At 38.0% G+C, this 24,557-nt stretch overlaps 1 protein-coding gene across 9 annotated transcripts in view; it reads left to right on the top strand.

Annotated features, from left to right (window-relative positions):
• NCKAP5 (NCK associated protein 5) overlaps positions 1–24,557 on the top strand; it is a 978,205-nt gene that overhangs the window by 501,984 nt on the left and 451,664 nt on the right. For all 9 annotated transcript variants that reach the window (XM_065525413.1, XM_015432050.3, XM_074008901.1 and 6 more), the window contains one exon: positions 16,304–16,437. In XM_065525413.1, the coding sequence (XP_065381485.1) occupies positions 16,304–16,437 (134 nt within the window). The remainder of the gene's footprint in view (positions 1–16,303; positions 16,438–24,557) is intronic.

The following is a 24,557-nucleotide window of genomic DNA, read 5'->3' as shown; positions in this document are numbered from 1 at the left end:
TGTGCTAATAAACATGAAAGTGAGAACATGCCTTAACTTGTTTAAGGTGTATGCACGTAAGGGCTTTTCTCTTTATTGTATTTGGAAGTGTTTGTTTTTGTTATTCTCAACTTGCTTTAGCTTTTACCCAGACCACTAAGTGCCTGCTTATGGAATATAGGGTTATATGCCTTAAGAATTTGGTGTTTGTGTGGATTAGCATTGGAGGGAGAGTTATACTTCGTACATGTTGGTGGCAACCTGATGTGTGGTTGGCTGCTTGCCCCTCGTGTTCACCATGGATTCTCACTGGAAATTTGTATTAGGAGAGTGAACCATGAGATGAACAAATAATTTGAAGGCAAATGTTTATGAAAGCAACTCACAGTTTACAGTGTGTAAATTAAAAGTCCCAGATTAAAAGATGCCTTGCATTGGGGGTCTAAAAGTACAATAGCATTTTTTTAAGGTAGTAGTGCAATTTAAAATTGTTCTAGAAGAGTAGACTCATGAAACACAAAGTCATCATTGTTTATGTGTTATACCACCCCTTCCCACCCATTTTATCTAGCTGTTGCTTTTTAATAACTTCATCACAAGAGAAGATGTAAATATGAACATGAGCAGTATGGTTGCAGAAACAGTAATAAAGGACAAAGGCATATGAATTGTTATTCTCAGAAAGCTTATGATTCAATAGGTGTCTAATTTAATAAAGTCTTGTTACAGTAGAATGATTCAGCTGTAAGAAGCTTGTAAAAATTGTAATAAGCACTGGAGTCAATGCAATCTTTTTTAATTCTTGGGGGTGGTAGTTTTTCATGCTGTCCACTCTCAGGAAAGCTGCAATGTGCTGCAGAGTTGTTTGTCAATGCCTGGGCTTATTTTTGTAAGAAAGTATTGATTACACAGTGAAAAACATTTAGTTTAACAGCAATCAATGTGTAACAGACAAAAGGACATCTGAAGTTTTGAAGTCTTTAAAATATGTTCTAAATGCACAATCTCGAGAGTTAAGTTATTGGTAAAAGTTATGACCCAAGGGTACACAAATTTTAGATTACAGACTTACTACTCTTCCCCTCCTAGGCCAGCTCAAATGTTGGGAGGTAGAAAACTTAATGATTGTGCAGGAAAATTCTTTATTTATTTTATTGTACTTTAAGTTCCGGGATACATGTGCAGAACATGCAAGTTTGTTACATAGGTATACATGTGCCATGATGGTTTGCTGCACCCATCAACCCATCATCTAGGTTTTAAGCCCCACATGCATTAGGTATTTGTCCTATTGCTCTCCCTCCTCTTGACCCCTACTTCCTGACAGTCCTTGGTATTTGATGTCCTGTCCCTGTGTCCATGTGTTCTCATTGGAAAATTAACTTATTTATTAAATAGCACATAGTAAATATAAAACTTTTAGTAGAAAGAGGGAGATTTTTTTTCTGCTACAACCTATATAATCTGTGCACTACAGAGCCTTACCGTATATTCCAACTTGTTTTTAATAAATGGTTACACTTAAAATTTTATTTCAGCATCTGAGAAAATAGAAAAGCATTTAAAGGTGTTAGCATCTGTCAACATTAAATCTCATAGGCTCACAAAGTATTAGAAAAGAACAAAATGTTAATCTGTATGGCTAAATTATCATCTACCTGTATGTATATTATGACCAGTATTCAAAATTGTCTAATGTTGAGATTAGTTTGATGTAAAATGTAGACCGTTTGTAAGTTGTTGAATTAAAGTATGTATAATCTCTAACAACACTAACACGGCAGCAGTGACTGCAGAGCCTCTGCTCTCCCTCCAGTGGGAGGAACTCTGTTCCTAAGTGAGAATAAGAAGACACACCGGCTAATGGCTCAGCACCAAAGGGTAAAATGTAATTCTATGTATAACACAACACAGGCGCCTCTGTACAGAGATGTAATCACACAGGGATAGATAAAAGATTTGTTCCTAGCACACTGACAAGCACAAATATTACGTGATTTTCAGCACTGCTGAAAGTTCATCCTTTCTAGAAAACACAGACTTAATTTTTTCATTTTCAACAGTAGCTACAATTTCATTAAGTTTCGGGGAAGATGTTTCAAATCGTTTTTGTTTCTTAACAGTAAGAAGACAGTTCTGCAGCCCCGTGGCTTCTAGGGAGTTTATGCATTTTGGAGAAAAGGAATATCACCTCCTGGAAAATGAATGATTAGAATTGATTATTTTTTTTTGTTATAGCTGGTAATCTTGATTATGAGTCCACAAACTATGGCTGAGCTATTTCCCTCCCTATCTATTTTTGTAATAGCTTTTTTGGAATACATCCACACACATTAATCTATGTATTATCTATAGCTGCTTTCGTGCTACTAGGGCAGAATTGAGTAGTTATAACAGAGACTGTGTGGCACATCAACCCTAAAGTGTTTGCCCTCTGATTCCTTATAGAAAAATTTGCCAGCCCCTGCTCTAGATAATTCATACTTTACTAGCTAGTTGTTGAATATATGATAATCTTGGTCTAACAAGATTATAATATTTGTAATGGCAAAGACCATCTCTGTCACTCTATTTTTCAGACCATCTCTTGGATCTCTTCTGTACCCTACAATCTCTAATAAGGTCCTGGAAAGGGAGAGGTTTAAATACATCAGTTAGTTTGCTGGTTGCGATGAAAGTTTACTAGACCAGGAAAGAAACTCCTTCGTACCAGTAAAGAGAGGCAGTCAGGCTCTAGGTTCCTGGAATCAGATTGCGTGGGCTCAAACCTGGGCTCTGTTATTTACTTACTGTGGCCTTAGCCTCATAATCTTAAAAACAAATCTGGTTGGGAATAGGGCCAACTGTCTAGTATTGTTTCAAGGATTCAGTGGCAGCTATGTGAAGAGGGCTTAGAACACTCAGCCAGGTTCATCATTATCATTCTTATTTGTGATACTGGGAAGAGTCTTTTTTTTTTCTCTCTCTCTCTCTTATTTTCCTTCACTTTATTTGTCCTGGAATTACTTTTGTGACTTCTCTGTGAATAAGGAGGTATACTTTAATTGTCCATACGTGTTTCCTTGTCTTACATGTCATCAGTAGGGCTGCTGGCACTAGCTGTAGTTCAGATTCAATGCCAGTGGCCACAATCTTACAAAGACATCGATCATTTTTCCATAAAAAATAAGGCCACAGACTTCGGTGTCATAGCAGTTGTGTTTTTATTTATTCAATACCTGTCAATACATCGTGTTCAGTACACTGAACCCTTTGTAATTTGTGGATGCTTTGCAGTTCTTCCTGGCCTAAAAGGTGGAGAGCCTCTGTTGTAGGTATTTGCATGTGGATGCATTATAACCTGTGTAATGGCACACCTGTGTAATGACACACCTGTTCTGATTGACAGTAGTACTAAGGTGGCAGGTAACTCACTGATTGGAACCATTTTCTTTGTGCATGTTGAATCTGATTCTTTGGCCATAAATCGTGAGAGTCTTAGCCTATATAAAAATGTACACTTGTGGAGCAATGTATGTAACATTCAAGGCCTGGTTAAAAATTAAAAAACATATGTTGTTTTCAATGTTGTTTTCTGAAGAAGGAGGCAAATTTTCTAGAAGGACTTTCAAGATACTAATATAAAAAGGATGAAAATGTTTTCTGATCTTGCCAATTACTTTTCCATCTTCATGCAGTGGTTTAATTTTGAGCTTATAAAAAGGTCTATATTGCAGAGGAAAGTAGTTTATATGAAAGTTTTACATATAAATCTAACTGGTCCAAATGCAAAACTCTACCAAATTCTTGAAAATGTGCTCTATTATTGACTGCCTGGAAAGGGCGATTTCGAAGAGGATCTTTGAATCTTCTCTGTCCACAGTGACAAAGACTTACGGTAGGTTGGATCACCCTGGACAAATTGATACCTTTTAGGACCTCAGTTGGACTTAGTGACCTCAAGCACCCTTCTAGGTCTAAAAACTTTCATTTCCCTTTGATGATAAGACCTCTAGAAAGGGGCAGATATTAATGTGCCCCTGTGGAAAAATAGCTCTTGCTGTGTTCAGTCAAGTCTGACAAAGCCTTCCAGGAGAGACCAGTTCTGAATGAGAAAGGGCTAAACATTGCCAGGAGCGGAAACTGAGGAGAGATCAGGAGATTACAAAAGGGGCACCTGAGAACACAATTTCTGACACTCATATAAAGTGCATACAAAAGACCTACCGTCATGATGTAAGCGTTTCTGTGAGCTCTTCTATACCCAACGATGGGTCAGGCGGGTATTCTATTATAAATAGTAGCAGTTGTAGTCCACACTGGCCTGTCTTTTATGAGTGGTATTTAGACCATGTGAAACCGGGTTTTCCATTTGCTTCCTCTGGTGACTGTGTTGATCCTTGAGAAAGTGAGATTATCTGTTGTGATGTTCTCCTCCGCTGATGTGGTTAACCTAGGGTTAAAGTGTACCTTCAAAAGAAGCCCTCTGATTGTCTTTTAAGAGTATATGTTTTCCCCTTCTGTAGATTAACTGTGCTCACTCAGCTCATTTATAGGTCTTTAATGATTTCCTCATAAAAATGATATTTCTGTTTAACCTTACCTCCCAGAAATAACACAAACTCTAATTCTTTAATATGTGGTGCTTTCAATTTCTTCTAACTTTGGTAATTGTATGAAATAAAGTACTAAAGCATTGAACCAAAGCTTGTGATTAGTTCCACATTGATTTTTTAAATATTCAAGCTGACCTTTTAACAGCATGATAAAATGTAAAAGTTTGCATTTGCTAACAAGGATAAGGGAAGCTGCTAAAAGTCCTGTTTTAAAATTTTTAAGTTTCTCGTATTGTCTAGGATGAAATAATGGAAGCCGGCTATGTAAAAACCAACCCACTTGTTCTCAAGTCTTTGTTTAAAGAAATATTCTTGTTTAAAGAAACTTTCCACAACGAAATGGGAAGTGCGAAGGCATCCCTAGTATGTTCTCCAAATGAATAAAAAGTAGTTGTAAGAAATTAATCATTACTGAGGTCCTCTCTGGCAGATTTAAAACAAAAGCTTCAGTAGTACCTTGTATAGTCAGTTGTTGACATTATAATTATTCTACTTTAAAAGAGTGCATAATTATAGTGACTACTCTAATTTCCAATACACGTAATTATACCCATTCACTGAAGGAAGGAATATAAGGATTCCAACTACAGGGTAAAAAGGATTCTTAGTCTCAATAGAGTTGTTTTTATTCAGTTTTTTTTTTTCTTTCCACAATTCTACAAAATCTAGTAGGCTGAACAAAAAGAACAGGACAATGCACTATCCTTACAAATAGAATTATAAATGGCTTTGTTTGGAAGCTCCTGCAAATCCTCTCAGAAATTAAATTTTTAACTTAATAGTTATTGAACGAAAGTGAGTCATCAGTTAAGAGATTTGAATATGAAGTTGGAATTGCAAGCCCTGGGCTTTCGGGAGAAGGCAACGGTAAGGGAAAGAAGATGACAGAGTGAAATGTATCTGTGGAGTTTCTAAACCAGAGAAAATCTCATCACATTATCCTCAGTCAGGATTAAGACTAAAAGTTGTTACCAATAGAAACTTTGCAAACCTAGAGCTAGCTGCCTACTAAGGTGGTGGGAGATCAAGAGGATTCATGTGGAACTTAACAAGTATGTATTGAACATTCTAGAAAGCTCAGCAGTATGCTAATATTCTGTGGGATTTTATGACTGTTTATGAGGCCTAATCCCTGCCTAAAGAAAAGTGTGCTCTTTGAAGAGATAGGGAATAATATATTATTGATTATAATATGTATTATAATTGATATATAATAATATATTATTTTTTATATAATTTGTTATTTATTCATATAATGTTAGTATAATTTATATTAGCAAGCTTACTTATATATAATATGTATTATAAATATTATATAATGATTAACATGTCATATGTATGTGAAACAGTTAGCAAAGACTGTGGCATTATATATCCTGTAAAAAGCTAAGTTATAAAGCAAGAGCACAAGTCTGTGGGAGAAACCATAAATTAGGTGGGCGGTGAAGTAAGGGAGACATCAGAGTTGAGGCAGAGCAGGTGTTAACCTTCATAGTAAATACAGCTAAAGTTCAAGACTAGAGCGTAGGTGAGAGAATGAAAAATCTTGGAATCCTCCATAACAAAGAACAACGAGAGAAACATAGGGACCAAAAGTTTGAAATGCGAATGAAACTAGCCAGAGAAGTCATCTGTTCTTCACTGATTGTGAAGGAACAGAGTTGGGGGTAAAATGGGGCAAAGATGTGTAGCCATTCTGAAAGTGCACGTGTGGTTCAGGGTAGAGAACGGCAAGCAAAAGGTGCTACCACAAAAACAAAAAACCTGAAACGCTGTCTCGTCTTTGTATGGAATATACTGTCTCCACAGAAAAGGAAACAATGTTTAAGACTTCAGCCAAGTATGTCTTTTTTTTTTTTTTTTTTTTTTCCTTTTTGTGGAGAACAGGGTCTCGCTATATTACCCAGGCAGGTCTCGAACTCCTGGGCTCAAGCTATCCTCCCGCCTCTGCCTCCCTGAGAGCTGGGATTACAGGCGTGAGCCACCGCGCCCGATGGCATTTAATGAAATTGACTTCTGAAAACTTCCAAGGGGATAGAATAAGCAGCTACTGTTAATTGTGATCAATTAACATGACAACAGAGAAAGATCTGTGACCAGGGGAGAAGAATGAGTCATTGACTTTTTATAGAAGGGCCTACTGGTTGAGGAAATAAAGCTCTTTTCTAAGTCAAGCTGAGAATTGAGCCTTTTGACTAAATAAACTCAAGGAAAAGATTGGGGTAAGGGAAAGAGAGTCTGAATTAAGCAGTGGACTATTGATAACAAGCTTACTACCTACCTGGGTTATTACTCAATGTCTTGCTTTCCTTGGTCAGCCCCTGTAAACATCAGATATTCAAAGACTTGAGAGGAATTAGTTTTCTGAGAAGCTTGTAGAAGTCACAAAGTCAGTGAGCCAGAAAACTCCGTGGAAAGGCCTTTTCCAACCCAAGGAACCATTGCTAATGAACGACAGTAAGGAAATTGTTCCTTTTTTGGTAGTATCTCACGTCTAGAGTCCACCCTGAGGAAGAATTATGTTGCTTAAACATCATTTAGATTCTGTCATTCTCCTCAAAATCTGCTGATACTCCCAGTCATTTCAGAATCAAATTAAAACCAATGCCTTTGGTGTCTCTATTTTATCACTCCTCTTCCTAATTGTGTAATGTCCAATATCATTGTTTCAACATTGCCTGGCTCTCTCTAACCCAAAACCTGTGCCCTTTGCCTCTTAAATCTTCACCCACTAATTATCCAAAACAAGGATGCCAGTCACCTTCATCAATATTAAGTGAAACTTAGACTTTCACTAACCCCCAAAATATGTGTATACACACACACCCCACTTATAGACATTGTATTTAATCTCTTTATGCCACTAATGTTATTTGTAATTGCTTATGCTTTTTCCTGATATGGTTGTGGCTAATTTAATCACTGTATAAGATATGAGAGTTGGAAGGGACCTTACCATTAATGTTAATTTAGAATCTTTCAGATGGAGGGAACCCTCCAATGATTAGAAGTGACACAAGAGGGAAACACAGATTTTCTTGTTTACAGGCCCTGGGGGTACATGATGTGCCTGAGGGCCACACATATGGAGGTCTAGGAGCACACGTAGAGAGAGATCCATGAGCCAGTGCCTTTACTGGGGTCCAAGGTGTTATCCAAACAGGTTTCCTATGGGGAATGTTAATTGGTGAGTTTAAAGCAACAGGTGTGAGTTCCAGGTGGTCACACTGTGACCGAGGGTTAGTCACTGTGGCATATCTGCACAGCTCATGCAGGGGGTAGGGACAGCAGCGCCAGTCAAGCAGTCTGTGTCTAGCAGACCCATAGCAGGCAGTTGTGTAATGCAGATATCTGAATTGAACACACTGGGGAACTAGGAGTGGGAGTTAGGCATAGAACGGGAAACTCTACCAAGGATGACTGCGCCCTTCTTCTGGTATGAGAGAATCCAACTTATATTTAAAATGGAGGCCAAGGCAGCATAAAACAACATAAAATTATAAGAACTTACTATAGCAGTTTAGAAGTAGGTCTGGAGATGGTAAATATATTTCCCAAGGTCACCTGGCAAGTTAATGGGGAGACAGAAACTGTAGCCCAGTCTGTTAGCCTCATGCCTTCTCCATTGTAGGAATCATGATGTGAAAATGAAGACACTTAGACTGATGAAAAATGTGAGAAGTGGATCAATGCATAAATTTTCATCCTATTTTCTGCTGTAGGATGACATTAAAAGCAAAACTGTGTTACTTTGTGTTGTGAATACAGTGTTACCATTTTATTATTGATTTGTAGCCCTAGTTGATAAATAATAAAGACCATTGACTATGCAATAAACAACTTCTTTTCTCTTGGTAGGATCCCAAAATTTGTCGTAATTTTTTCCACCATGACTTTACAATGCATATCAATCTCCATGTGCCAGACCTTTGTAGGATATGGTGAGGTTTCTCTTCAGATAATCGAATCAATCTTTTATTCTTTAATTCATAGTACCGTCCCTGCTTTTTGTTCTTCTTTTTTTCTCCTTTTTTTCGTTTTTGCCTTTGTTAGATGCCCAGGCACGCCACAGTACCAAGCGTTATCAGTACCAGCTCACGTTCCTTTCCTTATTTGGAAAGAGGACGAACTTTCTAGCTCATTACAGACACCCCTTCCCCTTTCACTCCACTTTCTTTCGCGTGCCCACTCTATTTAAAAAAAATCAAATGTTTAGCCAACCGGGATTAGTTTGGATTGTATGACGCGACCCCAGCCAATGGGGAAAGGGTACAGGGGCAGGACTTGCATCAGGAATAAAAGCTCTCGTGCCCCTTTGTTCAGATGTGCTCTTGTGGCGACTGGCCAAGGAGTTACCTCTCTGCGCAGAAGTAAAATTGCTTTGCTAAGAATCCTTTGTTCAACTGTTCAATTTCCTTAGGATTTTGAGTGGTATTCCTAACACCTTCATTTTATCTTGCTTTTCTTCACAACCCACCATGGAAAAACTCCTTTCATCGAGTTCACATCTCTATCCCTTTGCTAAGTAATAAGCACATATATAACCTTTGTCTAAGAAAATTTAGTCATATGGGGTGCTTCACCTGTGTCATTTCTGTTATAGAGCTCCTGTCTAGCATTGAGGACATTTTTAAGATCCATCCAAGTGCCCATCTGTCTTACTTGCCCTTGAAATTTCTACTCTCTACCCCACCCTTCTCCTCTGCTGTATTTCTTTATCTCACCCTTTCTCCTTTCTTTTCCAAAAAAAAAAAAAAAAAAAAAAAAAAAAAAAAGCACACACACACATAAAAACCAAGCTCTGCATCTTTTTTTAGTTAGAATAAAAGCTTTGTCTCTCTTGGGTGATGTTATCAGCACTGCAGATATATACTTGGCTATTTCTATCCTTGCATCTCAAAATCTGATTCTGATTCTTCTGTTACAGCCAACAGTATGGGTTTAAAAAAAAATCAATTCTTAAGTTCCTTATCTGTTTCTCTGCTTCTAGGATGACCGAATCTTTCATAACTAATGGGGATATTGAATTCAGAGATCTTTATGGGGGAAATATATTGCAATATGTGTGAAAAACAAACACAAGGCTACAATTAGATGCAATAACTATAGCTTAATTTAGATCCATTTCATACCAACTTGGTAGAGTTGGTTAATAGAGTTTTCCCAGTAAAAAATAGTTTTCATGAAGACATTAATTTTTCTGCTGATGTGTTTGGCTCATGGACTTCTGCAGAAAAAACACAGGTGTCAATTTAGATTCTCAATAGGAAGGGAGAGAATGAAAAGGATTGTTCTGGGTTTCCGGTAATTCTTAAGATGTTCGAGTATACATTGGATGTTGTTATTGGTGAATACCTGGAGATACTTGTGACTGGGCATGTTTTCTAGCGGGTAGCTTGCTTCTCAGGTTCCACGTTTCTCAAATGAGCTCATATGTTTTTCCATCAATATACAGGAATATCATTGAATCACTTTGTCCTTCTCTGATGGCCTCTATTCATTTCTCACCTTAAGATCCTCTTATTATCCAAGAGTACTGATGTTTTCCCCATGATTCTTTGATCATAAAGTGTGACTCAATTCGAATGTTATCACTTGGACACATTTTCAGGAAATCTTTTGAAACACACCTATAGCGACTGCCTCTCAATTTTCATGTATCTCTCAGACATCAAGCCAGCACAGGATACCTGAGATGAGCTGGTACCTCATGACACTCATGAGGCAGGACTCATGGAGGGCTTGGAGCCTATGTGGGAGGTGCCTTTTGTTATGCTTGATGTTTCATCAAATATATGCCACATAAGGTGGTGCTAGAATTTCCAAGCCAAATAAATTCCTCTTTCTTTTTCATATTCTTTGAATCGTCTTTAACTCTGGCAGTATTATCACCCACTGATATAATGAGAATCACCAACTATAATTAGACCTCGAATAGAGGTACTTATTGGCTCTCCATATTTGAATCAAGTGTTAATGTGTTAATTTCATTCTGAAGTTTTGTCATACTATACATCAAGCCATCTGTCTGAAATCATACTAGGAAATGAGAATAAAAAATAATGTATTTTAGGGAAGGCCAAACACAGGGTTATATATATTCTAGATGGCATTTGTGATTAAGTTAGCCTCTCCATTCTTACATCAAAATCATATTTAAAATGTGTTTTCTTTCAGGATTAATGTATGATCTGCTTAGGCACACATTTTTGAACTTTTTGAAATATCTAACTGATTTTTTAAATATTTAATGGTTATTAAAGACAAATGTTATACAGAATTTATCAAAAGTAGCTGAAGTATATTAGATGATATGAGTTGTGTAATTTTAGTTAGCCATATCTTATTTTTATATGGGATTTTTGAGTTTTTGAAGTGCCTTACCATACATTATTTCATCTATTATTCACAGTGATGCTATGAAATTGTCTTGGTTGAGTTCACTATCCCCAGTATACAGAGGAAACTGGCTTAAAGCAGTTAAGTTTTAAGTTAAGTAGCTTGTTCAAAACCACTTCTCTAGTAAATGGTGCAGTACAAACTAAAAGCTGGTAGCGTTATTTAATTTATTATATTTATTTTAAATATTTAAATATTTATATGAATGTTTTCCCATTCTATAATTTAGCCTCTTAGTTCTTTCTCCGTACTGCAGTCAGAATGAACTTTGCCAAATCTTAATCAAATCATCTTCCTCACTTGATTAAACCCTCGGTAATGAGTCATCATTTTACTCAGGCTATAGTCCCAAATCCGTCATGTGATGTTCATGGTCCTATGTGGTCTAGCCCTTATTCTTTTCCACCTGCATCCCATGCCACTCCTGTCCCCTGGCTCACCAGCGTCCAGCCACACTGGGCTTCTCTTCCTCCCTCCCTACACGACAGAGGGCTTCGCACTTGCCACTCCCTGTGCCTGGAGTGCTGGTCCCCTCTCTTCACCTGGTAGCACCTGGTCATCACAGAGGTCTCAGTTTCAATGTGACTTTCTCAGAGAGGTCTTCTCCTGACCCACCAAACAAAATCAGTTTCCGTCACTTTCACCTTTCAGCAAACTCTTCATTAAAAATCAATTTATACTGCTGTGTTATCTGTGTGATGTTTATTTAGCACCAGCCGTCTCCATTAGTCTGTAAGTCTAATGAAGCCAGGAACCATGTCCATTTGACTCAGTGCTGGTTTCCATGTCTAGTTCAGTGTTTGGCATGTAGTAGCTACTCAATAAACATTTGTGGGCCAAGTGAATAAACGACTCCATGTTGGTGGTACATAGCTTCTTTTACATGCACGGTTTTCTGTCAGGGAATAATCAGAATCTATATAGATTTTTCTTCATTTCCTTGATACATACATGTAGAAATGACCTTTTGATACTTTAATGATTTAAGCAAGTTTTACAAAATTATCAGGACAAAAGTTCAGAAACTTAGATTACCCAGGGAAATGGAGGAATCTCCTGCATTTGAGGTTTAATCAGAGAATGGCTCAGTTAAGTTGCTGTGTGTAGGTTGTGAGGTATAGACAAGATCATTCTGTAGAACCATGAAGGTAATACCTGTCTTTCCGTTTGTATGTTTGATTTTTTGTCTAGAACTTAACTCTTTGCTCGTGTCCAAGTAGGAAAATTACTTTGGAATTCCACTCTTGATTTGGACTTCCTTTTCTTCACCATGATGTCCATAACTTGTATGTTCCTGAAAATTACTGCACTCTGTAAAACCACACAGTGGAAACCACAAGGCTTATGGGGGAAACAGGACTATAGGAACAATACTCAAAACTTTTTCAGTGACACACTAAAAACAAAAAGGTAGGAACTTAATACAATCAGTAGCCATGTGTTCAATGGTTAAAAAATATATAAATACTACAATAAATATGGTGCTTTACCTTGAAAGAGTTTTTTTGTGGAAGTTGGATATCAATAGGGATGCAGTTCAGAAGCTACTGTGAAGTGGTGGAAGGAACACTGTCTGAAATTGGAGGGAAAGTTGTAACACCACATGTGGATGGTTATGGCTCTTAATGCACATGGTGGACTGAGGTCTGTTTGAAATATGTGTGTTTTGATGCAGTTCAGCTGTGTGCAGTTGTCTGTGTTCCCCTAATTTTTCTCATGAATGAAATCAGGCAATCAGCAAACCTAAGATTTGTGTCATGCTCAAATTTTTTCATATCAGTTGCGTTGGAACAAATTAGCACTTTTAAAAGACATGTTACAGCAGAACTGACAGTAGTAGGAGAAAAACATGGAGACTTAGGGTCAGAAAAACTCAGTTCTAGCTCCAGAGCTGCCATTTCTAACCATGGAACCAGAGCAAGCTCCCTGCCTCTCTTTTTGGCCCCTACCCTTATCTTTAGATGGAGGTGATAATAACCAATATTGCTGAATTGTTCTGGAGACTGAATACAGTAATGAAGGTGGACACATTTTGTAAATTGTAGAATATTCTCCAGATTGAAGATATTTTTTGCAGAGTTTGCTCATTTCAGAGTTAGAGACAGCAGCTAATGAATAACAGTTGAAAGTTAACCCACTCACAGCTTTTCTTCAGAAAAATAGGCAAACCTACCTTTTTACTAATAACAAAGCCCACCTCTGTAAAGGGAAAGAAGAGCCTGTGACTGGCAAGTTTTGTTGAACACGTGTGTAATGTCACTGCTTAGACTCAGCCTTTGAGCCGTTGTTTGTGTTCCTGGTGCAGCGATTTAAGAGCTTTGGTAAGAGAAGCCAAAGAGAAAGGGAAGAGGTGACGAACGTGGAGCATCTTGCTGGAAGAACATGGGAGGAATTGAAAGGTGATGATTGAGGAGCTTTGCAAATCATCATGAGGCTCTCCTAGGCAGGTGTCTTAAAGCCATCCCAGCTCAGTGGCTCTACAGAAAGAGAGATGTTGCTCTAGAAATGTGATCCTATCAGATTTGTAGCCCAGATTTCCATGATGTTGTCCTCTACTTACTGCTCTTCAGTACCTAGTGGCGTTGTGTAAATAACACCAACTGCTCTCCATCTCTCGTTACCTTTCACACTTTCTGCTGTGAAAGATCCAGAGCAAACATTTGGGAGATAAATTAAAATTACTTTGGGGATAGAATCAATATAGGGAATACAGAAAAAAAAATAGCCGATCTATGGATACTATATTTTTTCTGTGTTTAGCCATGTTTTTAAATTTGGGTACAAAGCTTTTTCATTTTTAGTAGGTGTGGATTATTGTCAAGCTTTGATGGATTAATTGAAATACATCTCATTTGAAGGGAATATATTTTAGTAAACAGCTTTTGCTCTCATAGTCTTAATTCCTTAGAATTTTCTCTGTGTTACCAGGGTTTCTTTTTTTTGTGATTTTTTTTTTCATGTTTGAAAAGGCATAAATAAATTGAAGAGAAAAAGTTATTCGTGTGGAAAAGGTTCTCTCATGATCATGTTTTTGGGACTCTTTAATATGGCAGTGAGTGGATCTACGGAGCATTCTTTACTTTTGAAGGAAGGAGGGATGCTGTTTTCTCTGCAAAACTTCACTGTTTTTTGTTTTTGTTTTTGTTTTTGAGATGGAGTCTCGCTCTGTCACCCAGACTGGAGTGCAGTGGTGCGATCTTGGCTCACTGCAACCTCCGCCTCCTGGGTTCAAGTAATTCACTGCCTCAGCCTCCCGAGTAGCTGGGATTATAGGTGCCACCACCCCTGACTAATTTTTGTATTTTTAGTAGAGACGGGGTTTCACCATCTTGGCCAGGCTGGTCTTGAACTCCTGACCTCGTGATCCACCCGCCTCGGCCTCCCAAAGTACTGGGATTACAGGCATGAACTTCACATTCTTCATAGCATACTTTTTTGAACTATTTAGCATACTTTTGTTTTCTTGACCTGTCTCTGGAATCAAAGCACTATCTTCCAAATTCTGTAATATTGGTGACTTGTCTGTGTTGCTTTTAGTCTAATCAGTCAATAAAAAGAGGAATGTCAATTGTATATATAACTGTAAAGAGTTTATTTTATTATAGTAAAATATATATCACATAAAATTTGCCATTTTGACCATTTTTGTAAAGAGTTAACTTTAATTAACCCATTTGCCTTCCACAACCACATTTTTCTTTCTTTCCAATGCTTCCAGAATGTCATTGTCCAAAGTGACAGAATAAAGATTTGATTTAATTTTGATTTTAGTTTTTCTGTTTTCAGTAAAAGTAACTCATTATGGGAGTTAAAAGTAGATCATCAAAAAGTCAGGCCTGAGTAAGCAAAGGGCCAGCTTCAGAATCAATAAGCAAATATATTTCCAGCACTACCACGTATTAAGTAATATGCTAAAATGTAAAATATATCTGCACATAAGGCATCTTGAACAAATATTTATCTAGGTGGAGAATTATGATAAATTCACATGAAAAATAACAGTAGAAAAAGTGAAGACCTAAAGGGTGGTAAAGATAGTAGGTACTGTTGGAATTCGGGGAAGGGAGGAAATGCAGTGATGAGGGATACGTTGTAGAGGACATGGCTTACAGCTGAGCCCGGAAGGAACCCTAGGCTTTCAATGGAGAGACCTAGGGAGCTTTTTACGCAGGAACAAAGGTACAGAGGCAGGGGATATGTAAGTATTTTTAGAGGATCAGGATTCATGTCTAGATTCTCATCTAATGTTTCTTTCATGATCCACAGAATGCCTTTTTTCTCATGAGTTAGAGCTGGAGAAAATCTGTCGTTGCTGTCACTTCCTGTGAATATGCCACATGCGATAAATCATATTTAATCCATAGTGCATGGTACACAGTCATAGTGTTTGGTTTATTTCAAAACAGAGGTCTCTGGTCTCTGTTTCTCTTCTTTCCTTTTAAGTATGCATGTCCCTCGTGATCAGACATTGCATCTATGGTTTTCACCATAGAGTATATATCCTGCGTACAAAATGCTCAGTTTAGTAACAGCAATAACAATAACAGCACGGCATGCTTTTTAAAAAAGGCAACAACAACAACAACAACAACAAAACAACTACAAAACAAAAAAGACATTAGTGTAGCTGACTCAGTGCTGTCAGGAGAATCTGAGCTGTGTGCTTTCTACCAGTTCCAGGGATGAGTTTGTGCTGAACCATCTATTCTGTGCCATCTAGTTCCTCTTTCAATCCCTGATACCCATTCGTGAGATGAGCCAGTTATCTAGGATTATAAAAACAGTGGGTGGCTTGGCCTAGTTTTATCTCTGAAGACCTAACTGGACAAAATGAAAAACAGTTCTTGAGCCTCACTCTCATCAGCTTCACGTTCTAATTACCTTGAAATTTTCAATCCTTCTATAAAAACAGTAATGTTCTCTTTCAAGGATATACCAGAGATGGAAGAGATGAAATAATTCTGAACAGGTAATATTCTTACTAATTATTATCTGACTTACTGTGCATTCGACAGTATTTTTGGGTCACAGTTCTTCACAGCGTGCTCTCTGGGTTAGTGGAAATTATTCAAGTGTTAGAATTTAGTCATCTGGGACTCAAAATCTATTACCTTCTGGTTTATGTGACCTTGCACAAATTACTTAGGTATCTCTGATCATTGGTTTCTTTGTCTATAACAAGAGATTAAGAACAGGACCTACTTCGTGGGGTTGTTTGAAGGATGAAATTCATATATATATAAAGCTCAAGTTATCACTTGATAACCAGCTATTTCTTATTTTTGTCATAAACACTTTCCTAAAAGTCATTCCCTTTGTGCCTTTTATAGCATGAGAAGCTGATACATGAACTGGAAGAGGAGAGACACTTACGCCTTCAAAGCGAGAAGCGGTTGCAGGAGGTGACCCTAGAGTCTGAGCGCAACAGAATTCAGATGCGTGGCTTGCAGCAGCAGTTCTCCAGGTATTGTTCTTAACTGAGCAGATTGCTTCCTGAGGTGCATCTCTCTCTGCACCCATAACACCTTGGATTGAATGTCCATTGTGTAAGCTTCTGTTGTGTTTGATGAGCAATTTACCAACCATTTAGACCTTCTGTTCTGACTAAAGCATCCTATCGCATCCAGACCAATTTTCTGAAACCATCCATTTGCACCTGACATGATCTTTATTGAGACTGGTTGTCTTTTCTTTCCTGATGGCTTCCCTAAGGGTCTTCAATTGAGTTGTGGTGACTTTGCAGCCAGTAGGCTTGTCCTTTAAAAGGCCAGCCAAGAGCATGAGATTTCACTGGTCGTCGCAATCCTATTTTAAGACAAAGAGAGGGTATGTGAATCTAACAATTCAATAAGCTCTTCTTCTTTGCTTAGAGGAAACACTAAGGAGTAAAAAAAAAAAAAAAAAAAAAAAAAAAAATCAGTGAGTTCCTGTCCTTAAAAAGATATCACTTAGAACACTTGAATTTGGCCAGGCTCAGTGGCTCACACCTGTAATTCCAGGACTTTGGAAGGCCGAGGTGGGCCGATCACTTGAGGTCAGGAGTTCAAGACTAGCCTGGCCAACATGGCAAAGCCCCATCTCTACTAAAAATACAAAAATTAGCCAGGCGTGGTGGCAGGTGCCTGTAATCCCAGCAACTCGGGAGGCTGAGGCAGGAGAATCACTTGGACCCAGGCGGTGGAGTTTGCAGTGAGCCGAGATTGAGCCACTGCACTCCAGCCTAGGCAACAAAGCGAGATTCTGTTACCAAAAAAAAAAAAAAAAAAAGTGGGGGGGGAGAGAGAGAGAGAGAGAGAGAGAGAGAGAGAGAGAGGGAGAGGGAAACAGATCACTAGAATTTGAAAGGAAGATTCTGAAAAAGTAGTTCCTAGATTTAATTCTAGCAGTTGGAATCTTTCAGTTTCCAATTATAGTTAATATGGGGGCAGTTGATGGTTCAAACTATTATGTTAAAGTCCCTTCAATTCCATGGGAGGAATCCCCCAGAAAATTGTGCTTTTACAGCCCTGGGACCAGATATCGGCACCTCGTGAAGGACAATCTGCGTTCATTTCTATATTTCACCATTTATAAAATCAGGAAAATAATTTGTTTCACTTTTCTCTCCTGAGATTATCCCAGGCAGTATCCATGTTTGAGAAGTTGCCCTAAAATCCTCATGAACAAACTGCGTGGGTCTTGTCTTTAACTTTTCACTGGGATTTGGAGAACACTGTGACCGGTGATAGATAAGATAGCTTTGTCATTATGAAGTTTTTATAATGACAGCTTAATTTTTAGATGTGTTGCAGGGAGAGAACAAACACAGTTGAGCCTCCAGATAATTTACCTCATTATGGCCAATACTATATATGTGCTTCAACTTTGGTGTAGGGGTTCATGGAGGAACAGGACAAGAAGGATGGATGACTCCTGTGTGGTCAGCATTATAATTTAACACCCTGTTCAACACCTGAAGCCCATGATAATACACAGGTGCTGTAGAAATGCACCAGTCAATACTTTAATAAATGCATGTCCCCACCCCTCATAGGTTATTACTTATATCACCTTATGCTCGATTTTTCATTCAGTTTGATGGCAACGCTCCCTTTGTGTCTCCTAACCAACTTAAAATAATAGATCCACCCCTCCAAAGTGAATTTAAAATAAGCACTGCTTGGTAATATTGTTTGTTTTAATGGCACAGGATAGGAGGAGGCAGATCTTGCTCTCCTTGCACTGTCTAATTGAGATGTCTCTATATTCAAGCTATTGATTTAGGTGGCAGGAGACACATGGCGTAGTAAATTATATTCATGTGGTGCCGGGTCATCTGCTGTAAATCAGATGCCAATCCCATACAGATTTCAGTTACACAAGAGTCAAGACTACATCCTGGGCTGAAAGAGAAGATAATTATGTATACAATAAATAGTGGCTGGTTTTTACATACTTCTTTTGTGAGGGATTTTTATCCTATTATAATTAGTTTTCTCCTGTAAAGTGTCACTGAAACTGAAAAGTTCAAGTCCGGAGAACTAATGTAAATCAGTAAAAGACATGGAGGGGAAAAGCATGTGTAACAGATAATTATACAATAATTTGAGCAGACCCACTGAACCATTTCTGATGGCCTTTCATGGTTTAAACTTTGGTTTTTAAGGTATTTCTAGTTATGTTTAAATAATCTTAGTAAGTCTTTGAAAAATTCTCAATATTATAGAATAAGCCTTTATTGCATCACCCTTGGACAAGGTTAGCATCCAATATGGTCATCTAAATAATTTACATAATATAAATGATTCTATTGAATTAGAAACTTTTATATTCATAATTTTCTTCTTTTTTTCTCTTGGGTCGATGAGTTCATTTTGTGCATGATGATATCTGGGATGTGGAGTTACTTTTGAACATTGTTCATGGGCTGAGGTTACTTTTAAAAACTAAGCTAATAACCACTTTCTCAAAGAATGTGGTATGGTTTACAATAAAAGGTAGATTTACAATAGGGCTGATAAAATAAAAACAAAATAAAGGTCATGAAAGGAGAACGTGACAAGTTATCACCTTCACATAGCCCAAGAAGTTTTCTGAGTATGAGCATGTAATTTAGCTCTAAGATTCCTGGCAGACAAGATCAAAAGGAAAAAAAAAAAGGAATATTTAATTATTATCTCATGGCCAAAGGCTACTACTCCTTAGAGAGGAATATTATCTCTGTTAATCAATTCGTAATAGAATGTATCACATAGAACACTTCATAGAAGACACTGAAGGATACAGTAGACATGGTCCAAAATGGTGCAAATTAGGATTAATTCTTGCAAGGGCTACGGCTTTCACTGTGTCACTTATATCTGGAAAGTTAAGCTGTTTTTCAAGGTCCTAATATATGGAATAAAAATGCTGAGTCATGTCTAAGAGATCACAAGTAAAATAAGAACTACTCCGGTACTCTGATGTTTAAAGTTCTCAAGTCAACCATTATACCTCAGTTTCACAGGAACCTCCTGATATATACATGTGCCTTTCTAATACTATGAATGTGGGAAACAGAGGCATAAGATGCTGAGGCCTGGCCTGGGCTGGGTGACATGTTTTCTTGCTATGTTTGATGACCTTGTAGGCATGGGAGCCTCTAAACAGTAGTTAGGGGATTCCAAGTCTCAGCTTCAGTAACAAGGTGAGTCAATGGAGGGAGGAGCGGGTAATGAAGTTCGATGCTGGGACAGTTAGGTACACATGGGAAGCAGAGTTCAGGTATCAGGATGAGTGATTCAGGAGAGGTAGTCCAAGGCTTAATTTTATGCAGTTTCAGCTATGTGATGAGTCTGATGGCTTGAAGGCACCAGGCAAGCCTGAACATTTGTGATTGTCTCTATTAATGAGTAATGGGATCACTGAGGTGATAAAAATCTATACAAATGCTTGAATGAGTAGTTTCTTTTTATATCACCACCAAACCTTCAGCCACAGTCCCTTCGTCCCTCTTGACCTCTGATTAGGCTATAATGATCAGAAATGGTCCAAAGTTTAGGCAATAAAAAAAAATTGGATATGCCGCCAGAGGTTACCTAATCAGCTCTAAGCTCATAAATCAGAAATTGCTTACATTGAGGGTGATTCAGACAGGCATAACAAACTTGGTTCGGACCATTTACATTCTTTAATGTAAATATGGAGAAAAAAAGATACTTGCATTAAGCCTTCTTCACAGTTGAGAGAGCACTTCAATAAGGTGGTAGTTAGAAGTAGGTGGTGATATCTTAGGGCTGCCGCTTTATCTTATTATTTGGTGATATACATCAAAAGTGCTCCAGATGTGAAAGTGGTTGTTTCACCCATTGTCTGTGTGGCTGGGCATATTTTATGAGGGATTAGATTTGTAACTGTCTAAAATTCCAAATTCTCCCCACTCTCCCCACTCCTCTAACTGCTTGTTTGAATTGTGCCAAGGTGAATGCTGTAGATGAGACTGTGGAACTGTCTTCCCTTGTATGTAAAGACAATCACTGTTTAGACCCCTGGATTTATTATCCCTGTTGAGGTAATGAAGTGTTTGTGTATCAGTTAGATTCACATGGAGGAGCACTTTCAGGAATATTGTCTCCAAGCTAGGTGGGGGATGTTGAGTTGAAATAACAGTGATTTACAAAAAAAAAAAAAAAAAAAAAGTAGAGTAATAGGATCACTTAGGTGATAAAATGAGGAGATAAGCAACTCTACAGAGTACTGATTTCGTATATGTAATTGTGCATACCATGCATGATTTGCATAGGTGTCTCTGTTGGTCCCTTTGGAAATAATCTAATCAACTTGTAGATGATGATGATGATTATTATTGAGACAGGGTCTGGCTCAGGTTCCCCAGGCTGGAGTGTGGTGCAGTCTCAGCTTACTGCAACCTACCTACAGGCGCATGTCACCACGCCTGGCTAATTTTTGTAATTGTGGTAGACAAAGTTTTACCATGTTGCCCAGCCTGGTGTCAAACTTCTGGGTTCAAGTGATCCTCACACCTCAGCCTCCCGAAGTGCTGGTGAGCCACCATGCCAGGCCCAATTTGTAGATTATTAATGAAAGCTGCTGTTTTCAACAGGAAACAAACACTTTTATTGTGTGCCTAGTAACACCGTATGGGCCCACAGAAAAGTAGAATTCAGATAGAGAAGTCCGATGTACATATATGAGCATAACAACATATTTATAGCTTAGCTGTAAATAAAGGGGACTTCTGTCCAGATTCAGAACAGCCAGACTTCATACTTGCTAATGGTTTATTACGCTGAGGCATGGATAGTCAGATGAAATTAATGATTGCATAGTGACAACAATAATAATACACATTTTTATTGTGTCACAGCTCTGTACTGCAGCATGTTGGAAATTTAAATTAAAATTGATCTGACAGATTTAGCACCTGGCAGACATAATTTGTAAACGTTCTTAGCAAACCATATTACAACCCAAGTATCAGGAATCAAGATACTTGATTTCAGGCCTCTTCAGCCTTGAAATGTTCCGTGTGTGTTTGCACCAGTCATTGTACATCTAAATAAGGGGGAATAATTAAGGTTTGCCACTCATATTTGACCAGGATAGTTAAAAATCACCCAAATGGAGCTCAAGCTTTCACTCCCTACCTTGAAGATTTCTCTGCACCTGTTCTGACCTTCTCCCCTGGCACCATCATCCACTGCCTTGAAGCTATTTCTTTGCTTACTGTAATGGGGATTCTCCCATCACAGTTGATTGCTGTGCTTAAGTGCAGTGTGCTGCATGCTGAACTTCAAGGAGTCATAAATGGAGATGGTTTTACCGCTTAACTCGTTCATTGGTTGCTGTTCACATTATCGGCTCTCAGAGACTTTATGGAATCCTAGGGTTCATTTTCTGCTGCCCATTTGGAAGCGGTAGGCACCTGGCATAGAAGTGTGTGTTGAAGAGGATAATATGCCCTTAAATGTTCTACCCACGTACTCCCTTCTGCTTCTGTATCTGTCTGGTACATTAAAAGAACATTTTCTCTGCATCTTTAGAAGGAGGAAAACGTAACAAGATGAGTAAAGCTGTCAATTGACCTTTGGACAAGCATCAGCACAGAGCTCTTCCTCTCCTCTTCCGCACTTGTTCCCATGTCTGACTGTTCGTCAACTTTAACCTGTCTCAGAGGCCGGCTCTCCTGAGTGCCTCGTTCCTCCTGATGGATACAGAGGGCAATTTTCTTTCGAATTGGAATTGCTACTTCCACATCATCAACAGAATTTCTGCCTGAGACTTTTTGTAAAAATTGGGGCCTCTCATCTGTTGCTCTGTGTAAATGAAGATGGCAAAGCAACATTGGTTGAAGGATAAATTTTCTTCCAATTACAACAGATGGAAGAAAAGATTTTAAATGGCATCTTTTAAAATGCCTGGATAACATAATATGGATCATATTTTGATGTCAGAAGTTTATATCTTAGCGATCTAGCATGTAAGGTCTCCCTTAAGCAAAGCAAGGGAAATCCAAAACCAATTATGTAGCAAACTGGAAAGAAAGGCTGTTTTTGGCTCCCTGGGCAAATACTAACTTACTGAAAGTTGAACGTTACTATATTCTTTTGTATTTCTCTTTCTGCCTAATAAATGATGAGATGGTCATATGTTTCTTCTTAAATTTTTTAAAGAGCTTTATGTTTTTGAGTAGACAGCATGAAAGTTATGTTGCCTATTATTCATCCCTGTAGAGAAAACAGTATTAACACAGAGTATAGTTTCAATTTCATTGCAAAGAGCACTGTCTTCTTTAATGGGTTGTCCGGGACCTGGTGTCAGTGTACCTCTAAGTAGCTTAATAACTCTGGTTAAGTAATTTGACCCTTTTGGGTCTCAATTTGCTCATCTGTAAAATGAGTAAATTCAATTACATTATAGTTTTATAAATGCTTTTTATGCCTTTTAAAAGGCCCTGCATTAGAAATGGCATGCACTTACTTATTGGGTGAAGTAATAATTTCACGTTTGTAACCAGGCCTTCCTGAAGTTTCTAACAGTGAGTTTTATGTTGAGGTCTTGGAGGAGACTGTCTTATTGTCCATGCAGTAATCACAGGGAGGCTCTGTGGGACCGGGTTTTGGCCACGTCTATTTTGGTTACTTGACTCTGGAGAAGTTGAAATTAGAAAACTGCCGAGCCTAGATGAGAAATTTCTGTCAGGGACAGCCAAAATTAAATACTGGGGAACCTGACTGGCAAAATAAACTTGAGATACTCTGCAGTGAACATATAACCAAGACTGCTCTTGGCTCTGATGTTGTCCACTTTAGGATTTATTTGAACTGGTTTGGTAAAAAGTCTAAACAGAGAGAACTTTATGACAACCAGAATTGTTTTCACTTTTTAATAATTTCTCTGAAGAAATAGCCATCAATAAAAATACCAATGATTTAGTCTCTCCTCTAAATGTGTTTTAATAACATATTATAACTTCTAATACATTACTGTCCCTGCTCCAACACACTTTTTCCTTTAAGCAAATGTGTGAGATATAGAATAATGTTTTAAAATTGAAAACTAAATTGATTTCTACTTTCAATAATAAATGTTTTATTTTTTGGTGCAGTTTATAGAAAATCCACTTTTCTTACGTTTACAGTTTAGATAAGTTTGGGCAAGCATTGACCCTCGTGTAACCACCACCACAATTAAAATACAGAATATTTTCATGTCCTGGACCAGTTCTCTCCCTCCCTCTTTGTTCTCATTTCCCTCACAAGCCCCTGGTAACTACTCGTCTTATTTCTCTCTCTGTAGTTTTGCCTTTTCCAGAAAGGCTTATAAACGACGAAGTCATAAAGTATGGAACTTTTTGGTCTGGTTTCTTTTACTTTGTGTGATTCTTTTGAGATGTGTCCATGTTTTTGCAAAAATCAGTAGTTCATTTTTTTATTCGTGAATAGTATTCTGTTAGGTAGATATACTACTATTTGTTTATTCATTCACCTGTTGATAGACATTTGGATTCTCTCCCGTTTTGAGTGAATGTGATTAAAGCTGCTATCAACATTCGTGTCCAGGCCTTAGAGCGTTTACCTCTTGGGCAGATAACTAGGGTGGGACCACAGAGCCATATAGTAAGCATTTGTTTAATTCCATAAGAAACTGCCAAACTCTTTTTCCAAATTATCTGTGCCTTTTTGCATTTCTACTAGCAATGTAGCAATGTATAGGCGTTCTAGTTGTTTCATATCCATACATGCTTCTTCAAAAATGAAACAGACACAGGAAGTCACACAAAATAAATGTCTGGCTTAAGGAATAATTCTAAGGCGAACGGCTTTGTAACCAACGCCGCTGGTCAAGAAAGGAGTCAAGAAAGGAGACTCTACCAGCCTCCCGGAATCCCATCTGGGTGCCTCTTCTCAGCCTCAACCTTTATCTTTTCCAATAAGCTATTAGTCGGACTTTATAGTAATAACCTTCCTGTGTTTTTCATAGTTTCATTATTTAATGTGCATCCCCAGACCCTTCAGTTTAGTCTTGTGCATCTGTTAAAAAAACAACTGGATATGTCTTTTAAGTTTTTTTGAACCTACAGGTTACTGTCCATCCCTTCCTTTT

Source organism: Macaca fascicularis, chromosome 12, assembly GCF_037993035.2.
Source record: "Macaca fascicularis isolate 582-1 chromosome 12, T2T-MFA8v1.1".
Lineage (NCBI taxonomy): Eukaryota > Metazoa > Chordata > Mammalia > Primates > Cercopithecidae > Macaca > Macaca fascicularis.
This window is presented reverse-complemented; position numbering and strand designations above follow the sequence as displayed.